The 22,984-nt window shown below is 37.1% G+C and overlaps 1 protein-coding gene across 8 annotated transcripts in view; it reads left to right on the top strand.

The window, feature by feature from the left end:
- Window positions 1-22,984, top strand: part of LOC127970343 (arginyl-tRNA--protein transferase 1) — a 73,774-nt gene that overhangs the window by 19,256 nt on the left and 31,534 nt on the right. For 2 of the 8 annotated variants that reach the window (XM_052572865.1, XM_052572864.1), the window contains exons 7-10: window positions 615-743; window positions 9,683-9,715; window positions 18,489-18,670; window positions 22,642-22,741. In XM_052572865.1, the coding sequence (XP_052428825.1) occupies window positions 615-743; window positions 9,683-9,715; window positions 18,489-18,670; window positions 22,642-22,741 (444 nt within the window). Of the gene's footprint in view, window positions 1-614; window positions 744-2,981; window positions 3,111-9,682; window positions 9,716-18,488; window positions 18,671-22,641; window positions 22,742-22,984 lie in introns of all 8 variants that reach the window. The other 6 variants (XM_052572862.1, XM_052572863.1, XM_052572867.1 and 3 more) reach the window with 5 other exon arrangements.

The raw sequence follows: 22,984 nt of genomic DNA on the forward strand, positions 1-22,984 counted from the left end.
TTTTTTCTTTTTATTGTATGTTTTAGCCATGATACTCATTCACCTCCATTATAAGACTGACAGACTGCAACGGTTTGAGCTAAAAATCTCTGTTTGTGTTCTTCTGAAGAAACAAAGTCACCTACATCTTGGATGTCCTGGGGGTAAGCAGATAAACATCAAATTAAAATTTTGGGTAAACTATCCCTTTAATGCAGTTATGATTTATTTTTATTTTTTTACAATGTCTATTGTTATATATATATATATATATATATATATATATATATATATATATATATATATATATATATATAGCTCGATTATAGTAAAGAGTATTATAATAAGTCATAATATCACAATACAAAAATATAAAATTATATAATTTTTTTTTTTCTTTTTAGCCAAATTTGATTTCATATTTCTTTATTATTATTATTTTAAAATTGATTTCTTTTTTTAACCAGACATGTTCTTGATCTGTTTTATGATATTCACCCATGTGCTATAAAACAAAACTGTTTCCATTCCAAATCAGATTTCCCACACTCCCGGTTCTCCTGCAGTGGTGTACTCTTAACTCTATCTTGTCATTTTTTCTGTTTAACCCTCTGTTGCTCATCCTCATGTTGAAGGTGAGGCTAGTGCGCTCCAACCCTCCCAGTCCACAGTTCAAAGCTTCGTTTGACGCCTCGTACCAAGTGTACAAACTCTACCAAATGACCATTCACAAGGACCCGCCTGACAAACCAACTGAGAGCCAGGTCAGGGGATCCACCGCTGAAGGGCTTCATCTTAGCTGAGCACATTTGACATGGCCACGATTCTACTTTGGTCTTCAAACCAAACAATATTTTCAGGATTTTGACTTGTGATGCATGGAAATGTGAAAGAGCATTAGGTAGAAATGAAAGCATGTTCAACTAGAAGCAAAGAATCACAGTTCAGTGACTTTAAAGAGCAGAGTTTTAAACAGCAGTGAGGAGGAGGAATCCTAAAGCAAGCAGACAGGAAATGAGGAAAGGCTGAAGCAGTAAGAAATGAAAAAATGGAGGTAAGCCATGGAAACTCCATGAAACCGTAATCCTGAAAAGAGGGCGAAAGAGAAATCGAAAGGAAATGAGGAAAGCGCTCTCATCCGCACTGTGTTTCTACAGGTGTCTGTGTTAAATGAGGAGTTTGTTGCTGTTGAGATGTTTAGGCTCTTAAGCTGGTGTGTCCCTTCCACTTTCCTCTTCTCAAGCCAAACTAGGAAATGGAAATTTCAGTCAAACGTCATCTTGTAGATAGTGCACCTTCACTGAATCTTGATTTATGATACGCTCCTGTAATTTTCATGCAGCCAACTATATGTCAAATTCTTGTTTTTATTACTATGTGGTATTTTACCACTGTTGGAGAACCCAAAAGGATGAGCAGAATAAATGGGAATGAGGTTAAATGTTTGAGAGCTTAAACTTTCGTGCCTCACATGTTTGGAATAAGTAAGTCTAACTGATTTGCAGAAAAGTCTGAATCAGTGTTTGTCTCTCTCAAATACACAACCAATATCTCAACTAGGGTTGTGGCTGGAAATCATGTATAACATGTGTTAGCTTACATAATGAAAACATGATTTAACTAGATTAGAGAATATAGAAAACATGGGACGTTTTGTTGTGAGTTGGTCTGAATTAGACTTTGGCTTTTCTAAATTTCTGTTCTTTCTGCCCTGGCTTCATGACAGTTCCAAGTCATTGAATTGTTTGAAAATGTGTGTGTACTGTGTATACATTGAAGGATGCCATGTTATTGATGCCCTGCTGCTTATTTTTTTCGCCTGAAATGTGCAGATTTTGTTTGGCTAGACATATTGAAAAAGATAGACCAAGCTTAGAATGGGTATATTTCCTTTCCTTTTTTTTTTTCTTATCAGTCAAGGGACCAGAGCTTATCCCACTGTCCCAATGACACAGTGTTAGCTGTAATTCATCAGGTTCATTGACGGTCTGTATTGTTCTAAGCCTGGATCAGAGCTTCACCGCACCAGCCTCACCTTCAGCCTCCCGTTTCCCTACATTTACGCTCCAGCTTGGAGTTTAAATCCATGAAACACATTCCCTTCCCTGTCTTACTCCACACAAAGACAAGTTACTCTGTCATATGCTATATCTGTATATCTTATGTGCTTCAATGTCTTTTAGGTGCATAAGAACACTGTAATGTAAACAGTATAGCACAGTGTTTGGAAATCTGGAGCAAAAGAAGAAAACACTGTTTGAATTTTCCAAACTGTGTGCCAGATCACATTTATGCATTAATGACTTCCAATGTTTGCTTAGACTGATAGTTTATAAGATCACTAATATCAACCATTATTGGTATATATTGTGCATCCCAACAGAAGATAATCCTTCTTTAAATAGTTTGAAACCATTGTGTAATGCTAAATTAGCCGCTTGGGAATGCATTTACATTTTAGTTTTGGGTTCATATTTATTCTTAGGCTGTCTTTGTTTCATAAGATACTATAATGATTCTAAGTATCTTAATGCAATCTTTATTTTTAGTTTTTTTCAGAATTGATTCTTTAATTCCATTCTGAACCCCTTTCACATGCAAAAGTGACAATGTAATCAGTCAGAATTCATATGAATAATTGTTTAGTTGCTTGCTTAAGCTTGAAATATTTATTCAGTAAAACTGTGAAATTTGTGAAGAATGTAAGCAAGCATTTCCTGTTCAGACCAGTGTCTGATATGGGTCACGTTTAAAAGGTAATGTGAACAGAACTTCAGTTTGCAGTGTGAATGTGAACCCACTCCGCATATGTGATAGATACAGTGCTGTTGAAATCATTTTTGTATTAACCACTCCCCTTATCCACACAGTCTTGTCCTTTTTTTTTCTTTGTTCTCCCCATCCTCCATTGTTTATGTTCCTTTTTTGATTTCCTACTATCCTTCCGTCTTTCTCATTCATTCGTACTTCCTCGCTCTAATCATCCCTTCATCACTCTGAAGGTGAGGCTAGTGCCGGTCAGCTTTGAGGACCCGGACTTCCTGGCGTCGTATGAACAGTCAGCAGCGCTGTATGCATGCTACCAGATGACCGTTCACGGTGACGCTCCGTACGAGTGCGGGGAGAGCCAGGTACAGACTTAAACATGTCACCTTCACAAGTGCATGAAACGCTCAACCCTAATATTACAGATGTTTTAGAGCATGTTTGAAGCATTTACATAACATACACGTTAGCTTTTTACTAGACCTAAACACAATCTGTGTCAGCGAAACACTGACCGAACTTCTGCTCATCCTCTGCCCTGTATGTGATCATTTGTTTGTGTTTTTTTGTTCTTTGGTTAGGAACAAGCTCCTAACTTATAATTATGAAACTTCTAACAAGCACGCAGGAGACCTGAGCAATGCCCTGGCGTCCGCCCATGCCCTATAACCCACATAGCAGTGGCAGAGAATTTTTGTATGGGCGAGCATGTAAAAGTGACATTTTTATCAAGTTTTTAAATGCATGTTGCAGACATGTTTTTTGTTTTTACTCCGTAAGAGTGCAGTTTTCTGAATTTGTGCTTGAATCTAATCAATGCATTTTCTTACTGTAAAAATATTTTTTTTTATAAAATAACAGACTATATAAAATGATTTTATAAAATGATTTAAATTAATAAAATAAAAATATTAAATAAAATATATAATAGTAAATAAAACTAAAATGATATTTCATTCTTCCTACTTCTGAATGTAACATTTTTATTCAATGTGTTGCTTGCTATTTTGTAATTATTTGTGAAGTTTGTTAGCAATTTCTGAGTGAAAATAGTTTCAGAAAAACTTTTTTGTTAATGCATCAAGTGCACAGCTTCAGCATGGGTCTATGTGTCCTGTACTGTGCTTCTGTCTGAATGCGCTGATTTTAAAATGAATCTACCAAAACTCTAGTGTTTAAATGAAGATGTTGAATATGGGTAAGAGCTAAATCAGAGGCTTGATATTTATATAGATTCCTCAAAGAGCATTGCACATCACAACAGGAGCTTTATTATACGTTTGTGGTGTTCAGGGAATGAATCTAAATGTGAAATGAAGATTGTTTTTGACTGAGCAGATTTTGGCCCATATATAATTCATGTTGCACAATTCAAACTGCAGCAAGATCCCATAACATTTCATTACCGATGCAGGTTTAAATGTTTAACCCATAACATTGTGTCTCTCTGTATTCATTTATGTCTGTTGCAGAATGAAACACTGCTGTAATAATTATATAGTACACGCAGAATGTGAGCAATTGTCTGGACTGGCCAATAATTCACCTGTGTTTTGGTAGAGAGTGAATTAGGGCTGGGTGGATCTGTTGAGATGCAAGCGGGTAAAACTCTTCTACCATGTGTTATTTCAGTCTTAGGCTGGGCCGGGCCGCGCACACACGCCCTGCTTTGTGAAACACAGCCATAACTCAATTATGTGTCATAAAAGAAACAGCATTCGCAGTCTGAGAGCTTGTGGGGAAACTTTACATTATTAAAACACTGTCAGGAGGCCAATAGAAGTCAAAATTTGACTTCTAAAAGAGTTACACTGAAAAGAAAAAAGTATACGGGTGTGAAGATCATTCCACCAGCCAGGAATTGTGAACGAGAATGTTCTGGAAAATGATTTTGAGCCTCTCTGTGATGGTACCACGAGGTGTCGCTCATTAGTAGATCTCAGACTTCTGGAGGGGATGAGTATTCGTAATAGTGAGTGTATGTAGGTGGGTGCTGAGCCTGAGGCTGTTCTCTTATGCAAGCATCAATGTCTTGAACTTGATGCGAGCCGCAACTAGTAGCCAGTGCAAGGAGATAAAGAGAGGTGTAACATGGGCTCTTTTGGGCTCATTGAAGACCAGTCGTGCCACTGTATTCTGAATCATTTGTAGAGTTTTGATTGTGTTTGGAAGTCCAGCCAGAAGAGCTTTGCAGTAGTCTAGAAATGACAAGAGCCTGGACAAGAAGTTGTGCAGCATGCTCTGTTAGAAAGGGCCTGAAATTGTGGTTTCATTTGAAATATAACTGATTTTAGGAGGTTTTTGAGTATGAAGGGATAGTGGGTTGTAGTTTTGGGTAGAGACCAGATGTTTTTTGGAGCCTAATTACACCTAATCGAATACATTTTTAGTGCTTTTTGAGCTTTTTAGTGTGTTCTAACAGCAAGAGGATTGAGCAAGTGCGAGACAAATCTAGATTTGTTTTATTGCATTCAATGAGGCTTTCAGAAGTCAGTCAGCAGATTAATAGCTTATTGAACTGTGGTTAGAGTATGTTCTTTTTATGTAGTTTTTATCATTGCAGTATAGAAAGTCTCATGCCGTGTCGTTGTAATGCAATGCACATTAAGACCTGAAACATACCCAACTACACTATTGTTCAAGTTTGGGGGTGTTTTTAAATATCTCCAAAATACGCTCACCAAGGCTGCATTTAATTGATCAAAATTACAGTAAAATTTTTATTTTAAAATATTTGTACAATAAAAAAAAAATTAAATTGAATTTTAAAATCTTATTTATTCCTGTGCCAAAATACTGAATTTTCAGCATCGTTACTCCACTCTTGATTCTTCAGAAATAATTTTAATACATTGATTTGCTGCTTAAGAATAATTTATTATCAGTTTGTTGAAAACAGTTGTGCTGCCTAATGTTTGTGAAAACTGAATTTTTTTTTTCTAGATTCTTTGGTAGCAAGTATAAAAGAACAGCATTTATTTGAAACTAAATTTTTGTAACTTTTAAATGTCTATACTATCACTTTTGACCAATTTAATGCATCTTAGCAGAATAAAAGTATCAGTTTCTTACAAATGATGTAAACTGGACTTTTGAACAGTAGTGTATCTGAAGGTAAATCCATTCCCTGTCTAACTGATCAGCTCTCGTCATTGCGAAGCAGCGAATTCAATAGAACATGCTTCCCAATTCCTCAATGTTTATAGCTTGTTAAGTGAAGAACACGTCTGATGTAATGGCACAGGCGTCAGAAGGGAACTCTAGCACCCCTTTGAGACCTCAACGTTTTTTACCGCAACAGTCATTGTGGTGACCGTGCATTTACGTTTGCGTACTTGTCTAGAGTCTGTTTCTGGTCCCAATCACTTACTCTCTGTTAGGACAGCGCATTAGTAGACAGACGCTGGGGGTGTACAGGATGTGGACCTACTTGACATTTTCAGTAACCTGAGAGAGGCCTCTGTCCCCCTTAGGCCTGGAAACTGGCCCGGCTCTGCCAACAGCAAATTAATTAATCCTCATGCTCGTAAAATGTGGGAATTAATAAATAATAAGTCTTCAGAGCCGACTGTCGCCTGCCAGATTCTTTCCTGGTTCGGTAACAGAGCTCTATTTATAGTGAGGAAGGTGTGCGTATGTTTGCATTAGCATTCCACTCCGATGTGAGAAATGAGTCTGTATTAGTCTATATGTATAAAGTGAGGTGGGGGTTTACTAAAAGTTGCTTGTCTCTTACCCCTTTTCCTCATTCTTGCTTTTTTATTGTCCTCCTTTTATTCGCTACCTCCTCATACCTCAGGTCTGACCTACTTCAAACCTACGCATTTATATTTATTGCTGCATGATATTTTTGTGAAAACCATGATACATTTTGTTTTTCAGGATTTTTTGATGAATAGAAATGTAAAAAAGCATTTTGTTTGAAATCTTTTGTAACATTATAAACTTTCAACAATTTAATGCATTTACTGAATAAATCTGTTAATTTATTTGATAAAGCTTACCGACTCCAAACTTTTGAATCTTGATAATTCAATAAATCAATGCATTCAAGATTAAAGTAAATTATGGAGCTTGTGGGCTGGTTATGCAGTAACCCATTTCCCTCAAAGTCTCAGTGGAAATGAACGACTTCTGGTCATTGTGTTGCTTGAAATCAGTGTAAACAGCTCTTTATTATGGATGTAAGATTGTAATTTGGACACGCACACTTTCTATATTAAGTGTTAATATATGTATTTGCTGTTAAATGATGCAGGGCATTTTCCAAAATGAGCTGTTTCTTTTCTTAAAACTCTTTCACTTGAATCTATGTTTCAGTGTAGGAGAACATTAAGTTAAATGAAGAATGGTGCTACCTTAGGTTGATCTAAACAGTAGATTTCATGGCTCTTTTAAGGGCCGTTCCCCTAATGTTCACTACGTTCTGCCTAATTTCAAATTAGCAGAGCTTTAAATCCCTGCTGAGCCATTTCACTTCCCACTTTTGGTCAGAGTTCACCTTTTTGCTCTCACGAAAGGCCATTGTGGAGCGTTTCAGGACAACACATTTGAAGAAGGGCTACGGGAGAGTGAAGCTGATGAAAGAAACACGAATGCTTGTGTTGAACATTTGTCATGTACGATGTGAGTAGTTGACAAATAGCAAGTTTTCCTTTTAACATATAGATATTCAAGGTGGAAAAAATCTAGGGCAGAACATGACTTTTTTTGTCCACCAGGACTAGATTGAATGGTGAAAAGTTGGATGGGAGAGGTGGAGAAATTAAAGGGCTTGGTGATGTCAGAAACGTGGTTTGGAGAGACATCTGGATTATTTTGTTTTGTTTGTTTGCTTGTTTTCTTTTTTCTTTAAATTTTTTCATACATTTTTTCTTCTCATTTTAATTGTTCCAGTTGTATTCAATTTGTACCTTTCAATATAATTTCCCCTCTTTTCTATTCCAATGTTTTTCCTTTTCTTTTTTTATTATTTTTTTACTAGTTTATTTTTTCCATTTAAATATTTTTGTTCCTTTTTCTTTTTCCATAATTCCATTTTTTATTTACTGTCTTTTCTTTTTCATTTCAGTTATCTTATCTTCTCTTGTTTTTTTTGTGCATGAAAATGGAAATCCATCTTAATTCTGTCCAGTCTAAGTTAGTAACCAGGCTGGGTCACGGCTGCCAGACTCCAGGAGATCAGCAAGAAGACTAATGGAAATATGCATGGCTGCATTGCTCTCTCTCATAGAGCCGTTACCCACAAACCCCCCTGTTGAGTGCCTGGCAGAACAGGAGAGAGTCTTTGCCAGCTTTTACCCCCTGAGCGACCCACCGCATCCCTCTCCCATATCCCATCTTTCTCAGCTCCTCTTTCCCAACAATCCGTTTCTCTTTCACAACCGCCGAGGTAAACAAATCGAGCCTTATTGCAAAAGACTCAGCTGTTGATATAAGCCATACAGTTTTGAGTAAATAACAGAAACAGTTCTCTGAAAACTGTATATGTTTAAGAACTTTTAACGGAACCAAATACCATAAATGGCTCAGTTGTAGTATATTTAGGACTATTCTTGATTCCCAACCCACATTAGTTCTCTAAACATCACAGATGCAGAATTCACCATATGGAGTTTGTAACTGCTGACTAATTCTCTCCAACCCTCTCGCTGTCCAAAAAGCGAAGCTACTCACGCTTGTTTTGCAGCGTTTTAAACCACAGGAGCCTGGTTTTGTCAGATCACAAGCAGACTCGCTTTGTGTGTGTCTGTATATTAAAGATGGAGGGCATGAAATACGCATTTGTTACTTGGAACCAAATGTCACTGAAGATCTGGGATCTGCAGCTTCATTTGAAGGTTTCTTTAGGTCTAATGGATTCAGTGTGGATGAATTATCATTTAGTTTGCATAAACTGCCCTTCTCTTTCTCTCTGATTGGTTTATGATGTTTCATCATTCCAGCAGAGTATGTTAGGATCACAGGCCTGTTGGATCAGCATGGACATCCAGCTAAAACAGCCAACACACATATGCTACCGAAGTAGTGCCAATGATCATGGACTGGCTTGTTCTATGCATTTCTGAATTTTCTATGTTTGCATTTTTAGATTAAAAACTTTGATATGATCATGTTCATTTATTTTTAGAATGTAGATAGACACGATACGAATTTGATGCATTAGGGTTTTTGTAACATTGATGGGGCACTGGATGTCATTAATTTTCAGTAGTCATTTGCGATTATAAGCATCAGAGACCTAGCTTTATGTGAGGAATGCAACATGCAAGTGTGCCTGCTCATGGCTGTCAAACATGTTTTGTGTCCTAACATGCCTTATTTTTGATCTAAACGGCGACACACGCTACCCAAATCACCTGCCAGTCATCAATGAACAAATCAAGCCCATCATATCTCAGAAAAAAGGCTTTAGCAGACATAGTTATTTAAACCTCCTTGAATAAACATCTGCCGTTTTCACTTTCTTCACAATGCTAGCCAGTTACTGCAAAACTAACTAATGACCAAACAGCTGCTCCTTGTGAAATTAAACTATATTATATATCTTGCATTACTGTGATTACAAAAGTCACAATTGTGTGTGTTTTTAAAGAGCAAAGGTTATTCAGAATTTAAAACCTTTGAAGATTTAAAGCATTGATCAGCATGTTTGAGCATCACGACCAGCCTGCAGACATGCAACATTTCTCGTTGATCTGTGTGTATGATTGTGTGTAGGTATTGTAGAAGCAGTAAAGCATTAGTTGTCTAATTAGTTGCAGTATTTGTTAGCAATAGCAGCAGGAGAGAAGTTTGATAAAATTACTCAAAAGGCCATCTCAAATGTGCTCCGCTGTATTCCTGAGACAGCCCACTAACTCTATCTTTTGTGTTTTGTTATATTTACATGAATGTAAAATAACACACTTCTTTTCTACACTTTCCCCCCTCACAGTTCAAGAGGTTCCTTTGTGACTCTCCTTTAGAGGTAAGTTTTTTTTTTTTTATATATATATATAGAAACTTCAAACATATGATTTGATTTTCTCTCTTTCTCAAGTCTTTGCCAATTCAGAGGATTTCCTTTTGAAACTGCACTGGTCCAGTGTAGTCTCAGTAGTCTCGATGCAGATGATTCAATCTTTTTCATCAGTAGTTCCATAATCTTACATTTCTTCTGGTTCTACTGAAGAACTCTTAAGTACACATATAGTTTCCATTGGCAGTCATTCTAATTACTTTGAACTGATTTTGCACAGAACCCTTTTTATACAAAATTGTATGTTTTGATTTTAAAGGAGAATATGACTCAGAGATTCTTGACAGGCTTTCATATATTTATATAAAACCTTAAGGTAATGGCACATTAGAGTAGCCGTGTTAAATTTGTGACAAACAACATGTGGAAATGGGTAGCAGTGTATTCCTGGGTTGTTTGTTTGTCATGAAACGATGGAAAAAGTTTAATGTGTCGTACAGACCAACCACATTTCTATACAGCATAGCATGGCCACACACACAGGACAAAAACAAAGAGTTGACTGTGATGTGAAATTGTCCTTGACTGATGATCGTGTCTCTGTCATGTCCAGGTGCTATCATTAAATGATGCTCTTGTTGTGCTTCTTTATTATTGAGGAGCAGATGAGGACTTTCAAATGTTTGGGATGTTGAAAAAGTACTTCCTGAATTAAGGAAGAGTACTGTGGCATGGTACAGATATGCTTTAATTGTGTGTGTGTGTGTATAACATTTTAAGATAAAAAAATTAATCTTAGTATTACCATGGCATATGTTAAAACTTGCACTCTTAAAAAGTTGTGATGCTACATAAAAAACATTGTATGAGACAAAATTATCGATTTTTCTTTTATGCCAAAAATCATTAGGATATTAAGTAAAGAGCATGTTCCATGAAGATATTTTGTAAATTTCCTATCATAAATATATCAAAACTTAATTTTTGATTAGTAACATGCATTGCTGGACTTCATTTGGACAACTTTAAAGGCGATTTTCTCAATATTTAGATTTTTTTTTACACCCTCAGATTCCAGATTTTCAAATAGTTGTGTCTCAGCCAAATATTGCTCCATCCTAATAAACCATACATCAATGGAAGGCTTATTTATTCAGCTTTCAGATGATGTTTAAATCTCAATTTCGAAACATGTGCACCCTGCCTCCCCCTTCGTGCTAATGAAGATTGTTAACATTTATAGGAATCATGCTATTATCACCTTGTCGAGGCCGTTTTTTTTCTTTTTCAGGGTGCATTTATTTGATCAAAAATACAGCACAGTTATTAGAATTTAAAAGAAATGTGATCTATTGTAATATATTTTAAAATGTAATTTATTCCTGTTATCAAAGCTGAATTTTCAGCATCATTACTCCAGGTTTCAGTGTCACATGATCCTTCAGGAATCATTCTAATATGCTGATTTGCTGCTTCAGAAACACTTTTTTATTATTATCAGTGTTAAAAATCGTTGTGCGTTTTGTGAAATCCGTGACTTTTTTTTTTTTTTTTTTTCATTTCAGGATTCTTTGATGAATAGAAAATTCTAAAGACCAACTTTTATTTTAAATACAAAATCTTTTGTAACATTTTATATAATACAAATGTGACCCTGGAGCATAAAACCAGTCTTAAGTCGCTGGGGTTTATCTGTAGCAATAGCCAAAAAAAGTTTATGGGTCAAAATAATAGATGTCAAAAATCATTAGGATATCAAGTAAAGTTCATGTTCCATGAAAATATTTTGTGAATTTCATATCGTAAATATATAAAAACTAAACTTTTGATCTATAATGTACATTGCTAAGAATTTAATGTGGACAACTTTAAAGTTGATTGACTTTCTCAATCTTTATATTCTGTTGCACACTCAGATTTTTAAATAGTTGTATCTCAGCCAAATATTGTCCTATCCTAACAGACCATACATCAATGGAAAGCTTATTTATATAGCTTTCAGTTTAATTATGCAGTTCATATGCAATTAGGCTTAAATTAGATTATTTGATTAGTACTAAAATATATAAAGGTAATACTATATGAAGAAGAAAATTTTCATGCACAGATAAACTAGGATCCTGCGTGCAGAAATCTTAAAGGGGCAATTGACATCAGGTGCAGAGCCATGTGCGCTTGTGGCGTATCCGCTCACTTAAAGATGCGTGAACAATAACACTATTTGAACTTCGCCTGCAAAGTCAAAAGTAAACGGACGTAATTGTGGATTTGCCATTAGCGTGTATTAGACTCCTTCACCTGGTTATGTTTATCTAGGTGTGTGTGTGTGTGTTTGTTCACGTGTGTGTGACATGGCGTGCGTGGCAGCATGTTTTGCGTCACCGAGATGCTGATGCACGCCTGTGTTGCATTTGTGTGTCTGTTTCTGCTTGGCTTTTTTTAAATGTCTTTTTATTGACCTGAAATGTCTGTCCTAAGGGCGAATGCTCGTTAACAGTGGTGTTGTGTAATTAGTCGTCAAGGTTTTATAGACCTCAAACCCTGCCTTTGCCCCATACTCCTGTTTTTTCCACATGCATGTACACACATACTCGGTGTACACTATTGTTTTCCTTTATTTTTAATTCCAGTGAGTGTTTTGACAAGCGATAGCAATTAGCCTTCAACTGTCTGTGTCTCTGCCACATAGCCTCACGCATAATGAAATCATTAGCGCATTAATAAACACTTCCCCATAATGTAATCAGAGCTCCACATGCCTGCATGTATCCAGGACAGGCATTGCATCTGTGTCTCAGAGGGAGCCGTGAGGGCCGACTCTGAGGAGAAATGGCAGTCGTAATCGAGCGCTGCTGTTTCCACGTGGGGTTAAATGAGCCGTCGCTGAACGCTGCGTCTAATGAGCGCTGTGTGTGCCTGTGTGACTCGAATAACATTTGAGTCCTGCAGCGCTCCCAGTGCCTCTCCAGGGCCATGTTTGAGGTGTATTTCTTTGACATTCAGTGCTCTGCGGGAATAATCACTGTAGTCAATAAATGGAATGTAATATAATATAATGGGGGATTTCAGTTTCTATTGTACTATACTCAAGTCAGTTTTATTTGTATTTGTATTATCAGTTTTATTGATTTTTATTAATCAGAATAAAAATAACTATGGAATAAAGCAATACAGAAAAATATATAAAGTTAAGTTTTACACAGATTAAAGTGCAAAAGAACTATGAAGACCAATAGGTGTTGCTTTACAATAAGATCTTATTAGTTAACCTTAGTTAATGCATTAACATTCACAATGAGCAATAGTTACTCTTAGTTCATGTTAGCTCATTAAACGAGACAGTAGCAACTTTCGATTTTAACAATGTGTTATATATATTGGAATAGCTAAGATTAATGAATGTTCAGAATAATTTTCATTGGTAGTTTAACTAATGAATTAACCAATGTTAACTACTGAAACCCTAATGTAAAGTGGGAACGAACAATAAAGAATCAAAACACTTTGAAACAATATCTAGGTTTGTAGTCCAAATTAAAATGTAAAAATAAATTGTTTGAAAATAAGTAATCTATTAAGTCTGAATATTTAAGTATTTGGTGCTGTGATGAACAACACATCAAATACACAAATCGTAATGGCTGTTTAAATTTGTTTAAAAAAGTAGTGCAGCTGCTTTATTTATGAGGTTTCCAGGGTAAGGGCTGCATTCTCTGCAGTTTAGCGCCATCTGCGGTCTGAGAGTGAATGTGCTTTCAGTCTCTCAGTGTTCCCCATGTGCTTCTCATGTGTGCTTGTTTACATCAGGGCACACACGTATCTTTTAAGCAGCATACAGCGGTGTTGTGCAGTTTTACCAGTTGATGGGAAAAGTTTTCTTAAAATGCATTCCAAATTGTGAATAAAAGTGAAGTGAGTAAAAAAAAAAAAAAAAAAAAGTGAGTAAAAAAAAAAAAAAAAATTTGTAATTTATAATTATTCACGGTATTTAGAAGTCCCCACGATAACAATATTGTGCATATTCATTACCGTGATGTATCACATTACCGAATACTGGCACATGTGTATTGTACAGCCTCCTGTATGACAGAATCTGGATTGTTGGATGTTTTCCTGCATGTGTTAACCGCTCTTATTCTTTCTACGACATAGAAGAGCCACTGTATTGTTAATAAAACAGGAATGTTAACAACCCCATCCACCTGATACAACAGCCTGCTGCCATCCCCTCTGCCGTCTGCAAACGGATGCTTCACACCACACAACACGCTAGAGAAAGCCGGACAAACAAAGAGCGACACAGGGCACCATATGCTTGTGATTTGGGCCCCTGTCTGTATTGTTGGCTTCATTTGTGTGTTTAGCTTGCCTTCACAGTGGCACAGACGCAGTTATTAGCCTGTCCAGCGAGGTGATCCCAGGGTCAAGGTGACGCCATCTCCCGCACTTAGGTCATGTCTACGTAAACATACTTGAGACTTTTACCGTGAAATACTTTTGCGTGGGCTGCCTTTCATTAAAACAGAACGAAAACACAATCTAGAACATACCGTCAGATCATTATGGATGAAAGATGGTGCTGAGAGCTAAACGCTCTTTTAGCAGCTCTGCGCTGCCGGAGGGTAAGTTAGCATGACAGCTGTTGGATTCGAGTCCAGTCTGGTTCTGACAGAAACGGGGCCCGGCACATGTGGTGCCAAAAGGCAGTTTGAGAAGGGGCTCTCCGTTTCACCGCAAGCCCTTAATCATCGCCGCTAGCCGCGCTATGAAAGCACCTTCATCTTGAGCGGCTGTGTGTACTTAATACTGACAGCTGGTTCGAACCGCCAGCCCGATAGACAAGCACTCTGAATGAAAATAAATAACCTATACATTTGGAATGTGCTCCTCCTGCGGGAAACAAGGGGTTTACTGTAACACCTCTCTAGGGATGTTGTGAACCGAGCAAAGTTTATACTTTGAAGGATGCTAGGTTTTCCAGGACCGAACTTGGTTACAGTACAAAACTATTTCATCCACTGAAATCTACTATACCCATATAATGTACTGTTAACTATAATAATAAAAGAGATTAAAATCGATTAAAAGAGATGTATGATGAATTACAAATGTTCATCACAAGTTTCTTTTCTACTAAAAAAGTACACACTGAAAAAAGCGCAAATCTTTGCTCAAAATTTCACAAATGGTTACAAAGACACTGCACTGAATTCTAGCATGAAATACTTGTTTTTTTTTTTAAGTAGAAAAAAAAACTGAAATATTTTCTTGTAATACTCCATACTCCAGTAATTTATTTACAGTTATTTAAAATATATATACACACACACACACACACACACACACACAATATACTGATATATTCAAATCAAGTTAAGTTATATAGCTCTTTGCTCAAGATATATTGGTTTGAATCAGCTTAATGAAAATCCATGTTTCAAAATATGTAGACGTATATAGAAAGTGAAAAATAGAAACATGAATGCAAAGCACTTTTGTGACACTAAAATAGTGCAATAAACTTTAATTTAACAACATCAGATGCAACTTAAAACCCTTAAAAATGAACATAACTGATAACAATAAATATAGGTATTTAAACAAAATATTAAATGTATAATGTCATTCATTGAATTGTGGGAATGTCAGTTTAAGGTTTTTCTATAGTATACAATGACTGTTTATTTTACCTACAGAATCTGTGTATTTAACAGTATTCCAATTTAAAATCTATAAAATGTCTATATCCACCTTATCTGCAATGCAAAATCAATATTTTTTCTGTGAATGTACAAGACTTCCAACGAACTTTAAAAATCTGATAAGAAAAATCACTTCGCAATATGCAGCATAACAAAATGTTTTTTACATCAAAAAATAACTGGAAGCGAATGACACAAAGTCTTGCACATTCAATTTAAAAATGGCCACACACGTTTTTACGTTAACCCTTTTTTCGCCACTGTTTTTTCTTAAAAAGTTGCCAGCCACCGCCAGCATTTTTTTAAGGACAACAAAAAAAGACTTGTAGGGACTACTACGAGCTTCTTCACAGGTTTGCGACATCACTAAAAACCTACGTTAAAGAACGAGACACACACGTCTCTCGGAAATCCTGTAGAATTCAACCAATCCAATGATGACTTTGTTACTCCTGAAATGTTTCCTCTTTTGTGTCCCATAGACATCAGACATTTAGCCAACTGTCCATGGGTGTGACGTCTGAGTCCGAGACTACTAAAAACCTGGGCAGTGTGCACTAGGCAGTCAGGAAATCACAACATAGTGGTCCAGCAAACCAATCTGAGCCCAAGGGAGGGAGGGGCTTAATAGATTCAGGAACACAACAGACCGTTTTGACGAGAACAGAAACCGAGTGTAGAATAAAGGTAAAAATATGTGAAAATAATGCATTTTTTAAAAACAAAGCATGAACACATTACATTGCACCCCATAAACACAAACAAGCCTTAAAAAAAGTTACAGTTTACCCCTTTAATACTTTCACCAATTCGTAATATCACCTCCTGGCTCAACATTTATTTATTTTTTACCACATATTAGGGTCCTTACCGTTAACTAGTTAACAGGTTTTTACTGTCTTTTACCATTAACATTACAAACAGATTTTACTGTGAAGGTTTGAACATTGTGAGTGGCGTTTGTGTTGTTTCTGTGATGGTTTTAATTTGGAGGTGAGTGACCGTGGCACGGCAGGGTCTAAGCCTCTCATACTGAACGGATTGGCCGAGTCGCTCCCCTGGTGTTGTGATAATGAGCCGGCTTCCTGCAGGGCTAACTGGACCCAGATGGGCCGAAGGGGTTGCGGAGAGATCCCGTTACGGCTACGGCTGCGTAGTCCCCCTCCCGCCGGGACGTTTGAAGTCTCGTTGGTGGACTAGGGTGAATAAAGCGCCCTCCTCGATAAACAACTTTATTGAAAAAAGCCAGCGTGAAGGTTTGAGTGGGAAATACGATCTTGGGCAGGTAACGGTTTGGGGTTTTACAGCCGTCCAAAACAGGAGACATATATTCATACACGAGTGCATTCATGTCACATGAAGGAATGTGGGCTTTTATCTTCAGACACAACAGTAGTTGTTGTTTTTTTGTGATTTGACTCTGATTTACACACATGTTCAGCCCCTCGGTCCCTCCTGCACAGGCTTTCATTGTGGAGATTGATTTTGTTAATGCAGGATTTTTATTAAATCGCCTCTCATAGATTGTGTGTGCCTGGCATGGACTTTCACTCCACCAACACACACACACACACACACACCTCTCTGCTCTCAGCCCACATGTGGGAACTATTAGCAAGCTACTGTATACCCTGTGTTCCTTTGCAAGCACAGACTTTCAAATTGTTTGAGCATTGATTGACTCGCTTTAACACCGGTTCGCACACAGGAACATATTTCAAAACTTTTTCAATCATTTTAATTAATTTGCTTTATAATATTGTAAATCCAATCAAATCCTGATGCATAAAATCAAGTGTTTTTCCAGTTGAATATTCGGTTTCTCATTATGGATAAAATTGGGATGTTTCATGATGACAGAAAAACTACTCCCTTTCAAATATGCACTTTATTTGCCATTTACTTTATATATGACACCTAAGTCAAACCATTATGGTAAACATTTGTGCAATTTACCAGTGTTTGTTTGTGGAGCAGCGATTACGTTCCCAGCTTCAAAGTATGAGTTGTCCAAATAATATATTTAATATTAAATTTGTTCATTGATTGTTAATTGAACAACAGGGAACAGGTTAAAGGATGTGAGTAATTTAATTTTGCAAGCATTAAACTAACCAAAATGGACAGTATAGACATTTTATAATGTAACAAAAGTTTCCTAATTCAAATAAGTGCTGCTTTTTTAAATTTCTATTTATAAAAGAATCATGAAAAAAAAAATGTATCACTGTTTCCAGAAAAACAAGCAGCACAACGGTTTTCAATATCGATAATAATCAGAAATGTTTCACAAATGGTCTTATTAGAGTGATTTCTGAAGGATCATGTGACACTGAAGACTGGAGTAATGATGCTGAAAATTCTGTTTTGATCATAGAAATAAATTTCATTTTAAAATATATTAAACTATTAAACCATTTTTTTAAACGATAATAATCTTTCACATTTTTTTCATGAATAAATCTTTTTTTCTTCTTCCTGTTTCCACTTATAAATATCTTGTGAGTAATGTATGCTTGAATCTGACCAGCAGACTTTCCTGCTTCTCATGTTCAGTCCCCAGTAAATTTATTTCACTCTCATCCAATCAAAAGAGGCAAAAGCTTACAAATAAATACATTGTATAATAAATACAGAGTTCTGGCATGAAACTCTAGATGGCGCCGTCCGATAGGTCTAACTCAATCTGTCCTAATGATATCATTATCACATGGCACAGCTGATTGGTTGTCTCCTGTATCAGTAGCCAATGAGCTCGCTGCTCAGCATTCAAATATATGACTAGTGCTTGATGTAGCAGTTGCAGCTTGCTTCAGAAACCCTCCACCTTCCCCAGCTCCACCTGTATAGATCTGCTATGAGGTGACTCGTGTATGCCATATGGGGGTTATTTCATGTATGTTATATTTGCAGCAGCAATATTTCTTACATGCTCACAGCAGCATGTTATGGGTTTATTGCCAATACCAAGTACATTAACATTGTCATGTACCATTACCATGCCAATCATGCCAAGAGCTGTCATATTTATAATAATAATTGACGTTCTCTCTTTTTCTTATCCGTCACATCTTCTCCAGGCTGAGACAGCTCCTGATGGTCCTGATGTGGGCTACGGCTCGTTCCATCAGCAGTATTGGTTGGATGGCAGAATAGTAGCCGTAGGAGTTCTGGACATCCTGCCCTTCTGTGTGTCGTCTGTGTACCTCTACTATCACCCCGACTTCTCCTCGCTCTCACTGGGCACCTACTCTGCTCTCAGGTTGGTCAGCCAATCACAAACTCTGACTAATATTTGAGCTTTTTACATTTAACTGATCATTTAGTTGACCGTAAATCTGACTTGAAATTAAGTGCGAGTCTGTTTGGACATCCAAAACTGAAACTAGTTTATGACGAAGCCTCCTGGTTCTCCTTTCCTAAATAGTGCACAATCTGATCTCCTGAATATGTTTTCAGTGGTTGTGCTTGTTGATCAGAGAGTTCAGTGCATGTCATTTTAAAATGCATCCATGCACACCCACAGTTACACACTTGTATTTCTTTGTCTTTCACATGTGTGTGTGAATATTTCACATGGGCTGCTCACCTGATTAGAGGAGATGCCAGATGTGTGTGTGGGTGTTATTTCTCATAGTTTTGGGTGTCTGGAGGCCTCGGGAGCCTCATTTCTCACAGACAGAAGAATAAAAAGAAGGCGCGAGTGAGAAGTGGAGTGCACGGTGCTCTGTTGTGCCCAGAGCAGCTGGTGTCAGCCGCGGGGTCAGTGTCTTTGTGCTGTTGTGTGTCAGTGTGATTGAGTGAGACTGTCTGAGCCCAGGATGTGACACTGTTCTGCAATGTGTCTCCATGCTGCGCTGGACGGTTACAATAATGATGAATGGCCAGCAAAGATAAACAAAAGGAGTTTCATCCAAATCCTAAACGTGCTGAAAATTTATTTACACTTTTCATTCTGTTGAAATCTTTGGGTGAATCTCATTCAAATTTACCCTTGTCATATTTAACCCCTAAAAAGGGGTTAATAAAACGAAGAATATTTAGCATAAATGACATAGATGTTATTTCGATGTTTGTTTGTTGTTTTGTAACATTGTGTCTAAACATTTTACTTATTTTTATTTGTTTACTTATTATTAATCTAAAAAAAAAAAAAAAAAAAATATATATATATATATATATATATATATATATATATATATATATATATATATATATATATATATATAATTGTATCTTTTTATATATTTTATATTATTTTATTATAATTAAATATGTATATTTTTAATATACATACACACACACACACACACACATATAGTATTAATGGTATAAATTAAAAGCAGTAGAACAAATACTATTTGTTTATTGCATATGATTATAAGAATTTGTGTAGAAAATGTGCTTAATTGTCATCATGTAAAAACCTTCAATGGTTCTAAAGTTTTAATTGTAAACAAAATATTTTTTTGGATTGAAATATGACTTATGTTTACATCTCCTATAATAGTTAGACACTCTGTTATGTTGACGCAGGAAATACGGTCCTCACATCTCCTGCTCTGGATGTGTGTGTGTGTGTGTGTGTGTGACATTAATATTAAGCAGACGTCTTGTCCGTGGTGAGCGCTGTGGCATAATTGGCTTGTGTAGGGGTGTCAGAGCGCTGAAGAGGAGATAATGGAGTCCTGGGGTTCGAATCGAGGAGGGAGGGGGCTGCCCTTTCTTTCTGTCCCTCTTTCTTTCTCCATCTTTTTTTGTGAATGGGTTCTACAGCCTCTTCTTATCCGTCTCTCATTCATGGACAGCCAGGCTTTGTCCCCAGGGGATGGGAACCCGGGAACCTGGCAGCGACCGCATGACCTTCCAGCACCTCGCTGTTTGTCGTCGCTCCTTTTCCCTGCGCTATTTGTCTCTTTCATTTTCCTCCACTTTTATTTTGCTTTGGCTTCTCTCTATCTTCCTGTCCTTTTCCCTCAAGAAAAAAAAGACCCCCCCGACCCCATTTTTGGGAAGACCGAGAGTGTGAGGTGTACAAAATGCAGAAGAAGAGAGAAGAAAGAGCAGGATTTATTTCTGGAAAAGAGAAATGTGTTTGTGCAGGGAATAAAGCGAGAACTGAAGAGAGAGAGAGCGGGAGCTCGTTGATTGCTCGCAGGAGGAAGTATAAATCTCCTCTATTTTTCCTCCTGTTTTTATTTTCTCAGCTCCCTTTTGTTTCTCTCTTCTTCTGAACTTCCAGAAACACATTTAAATGGCTGTTCATGAGGGAAACCCTTGATCTGGTCCATATGCAGCAAGTCTGCTGATGTTTTATCTATTTTAAAGATCATATCCTTATTCTACACATCATAATAATATAATTATGAACCGTTAATAGTTATACAGTATTGTTCAAAATAATAGCAGTACAATGTGACTAACCAGAATAATCAAGGTTTTTCGTATATTTTTTTATTGCTACGTGGCAAACAAGTTACCAGTAGGTTCAGTAGATTCTCAGAAAACAAATGAGACCCAGCATTCATGATATGCACGCTCTTAAGGCTGTGCAATTGGGCAATTAGTTGAATTAGTTGAAAGGGGTGTGTTCAAAAAAATAGCAGTGTGGCATTCAATCACTGAGGTCATCAATTTTGTGAAGAAACAGGTGTGAATCAGGTGGCCCCTATTTAAGGATGAAGCCAACACTTGTTGAACATGCATTTGAAAGCTGAGGAAAATGGGTCGTTCAAGACATTGTTCAGAAGAACAGCGTACTTTGATTAAAAAGTTGATTAGAGAGGGGAAAACCTATAAAGAAGTGCAAAAAATGATAGGCTGTTGAGCTAAAATGATCTCCAATGCCTTAAAATGGAGAGCAAAACCAGAGAGACGTGGAAGAAAACGGAAGACAACCATCAAAATGGATAGAAGAATAACCAGAATGGCAAAGGCTCAGCCAATGATCACCTCCAGGATGATCAAAGACAGTCTGGAGTTACCTGTAAGTACTGTGACAGTTAGAAGACGTCTGTGTGAAGCTAATCTATTTTCAAGAATCCCCCGCAAAGTCCCTCTGTTAAAAAAAAGGCATGTGCAGAAGAGGTTACAATTTGCCAAAGAACACATCAACTGGCCTAAAGAGAAATGGAGGAACATTTTGTGGACTGATGAGAGTAAAATTGTTCTTTTTGGGTCCAAGGGCCACAGGCAGTTTGTGAGACGACCCCCAAACTCTGAATTCAAGCCACAGTACACAGTGAAGACAGTGAAGCATGGAGGTGCAAGCATCATGATATGGGCATGTTTCTCCTACTATGGTGTTGGGCCTATTTATCGCATACCAGGGATCATGGATCAGTTTGCATATGTTAAAATACTTGAAGAGGTCATGTTGCCCTATGCTGAAGAGGACATGCCCTTGAAATGGTTGTTTCAACAAGACAATGACCCAAAACACACTAGTAAACGGGCAAAGTCTTGGTTCCAAACCAACAAAATTAATGTTATGGAGTGGCCAGCCCAATCTCCAGACCTTAATCCAATTGAGAACTTGTGGGGTGATATCAAAAATGCTGTTTCTGAAGCAAAACCAAGAAATGTGAATGAATTGTGGAATGTTGTTAAAGAATCATGGAGTGGAATAACAGCTGAGAGGTGCCACAAGTTGGTTGACTCCATGCCACACAGATGTCAAGCAGTTTTAAAAAACTGTGGTCATACAACTAAATATTAGTTTAGTGATTCACAGGATTGCTAAATCCCAGAAGAAAAAAAATGTTTGTACAAAATAGTTTTGAGTTTGTACAGTCAAAGGTAGACACTGCTATTTTTTTGAACACACCCCTTTCAACTAATTGCCCAATTGCACAGCCTTAAGAGCGTGCATATCATGAATGCTGGGTCTTGTTTGTTTTCTGACAATCTACTGAACCTACTGGTAACTTGTTTGCCACGTAGCAATAAAAAATATACTAAAAACCTTGATTATTCTGGTTAGTCACATTGTACTGCTATTATTTTGAACAATACTGTATATAGTACACTTATTTTACCAGTCTGTCTGAAAATAACTGAAACAGTGGATGTTTGTAGCATTAAATCAGTTCTCTTTGTAAGGAGCACCATGCAGTTTCAAGACTTTAAGCAGAAAGCTATTAGTGTCAAACTAAGTGGACAATCTGGTTACATGTTTTGTAGCATGATCCATATGGCTGTAATGCGTTATTTCTGCTCTGGTTCTCTCTGCAGGGAGATTGCCTTCACCAGGCAGTTGCAGCAGCAGTCGCCCAAACTTTCCTACTACTATCTGGGTTTCTACGTCCATTCGTGTCCTAAGATGCGTTATAAGGTACATCTCTCATCCAACATCAACCTTCATTTCTGTTCATCTTCTGTTTGCACTGATCAGTGTCATCTAACCTAACGGAACACTGCATGATATACTGCAATATCAAATTGAACATGCACCGAAAGAAATGAAAGCCCCTGCTTTTGCATCTTGACGCTGCGTCCACACAGATAGGTGGCAGTATGGAGTACACAACCACCATTATCTTGTGCATCTTCCTGAATTGGCTGCATAAATCTTCTG

Source organism: Carassius gibelio, chromosome B13 (genome assembly GCF_023724105.1).
Source record: "Carassius gibelio isolate Cgi1373 ecotype wild population from Czech Republic chromosome B13, carGib1.2-hapl.c, whole genome shotgun sequence".
In the NCBI taxonomy this organism is placed as follows: domain Eukaryota; kingdom Metazoa; phylum Chordata; class Actinopteri; order Cypriniformes; family Cyprinidae; genus Carassius; species Carassius gibelio.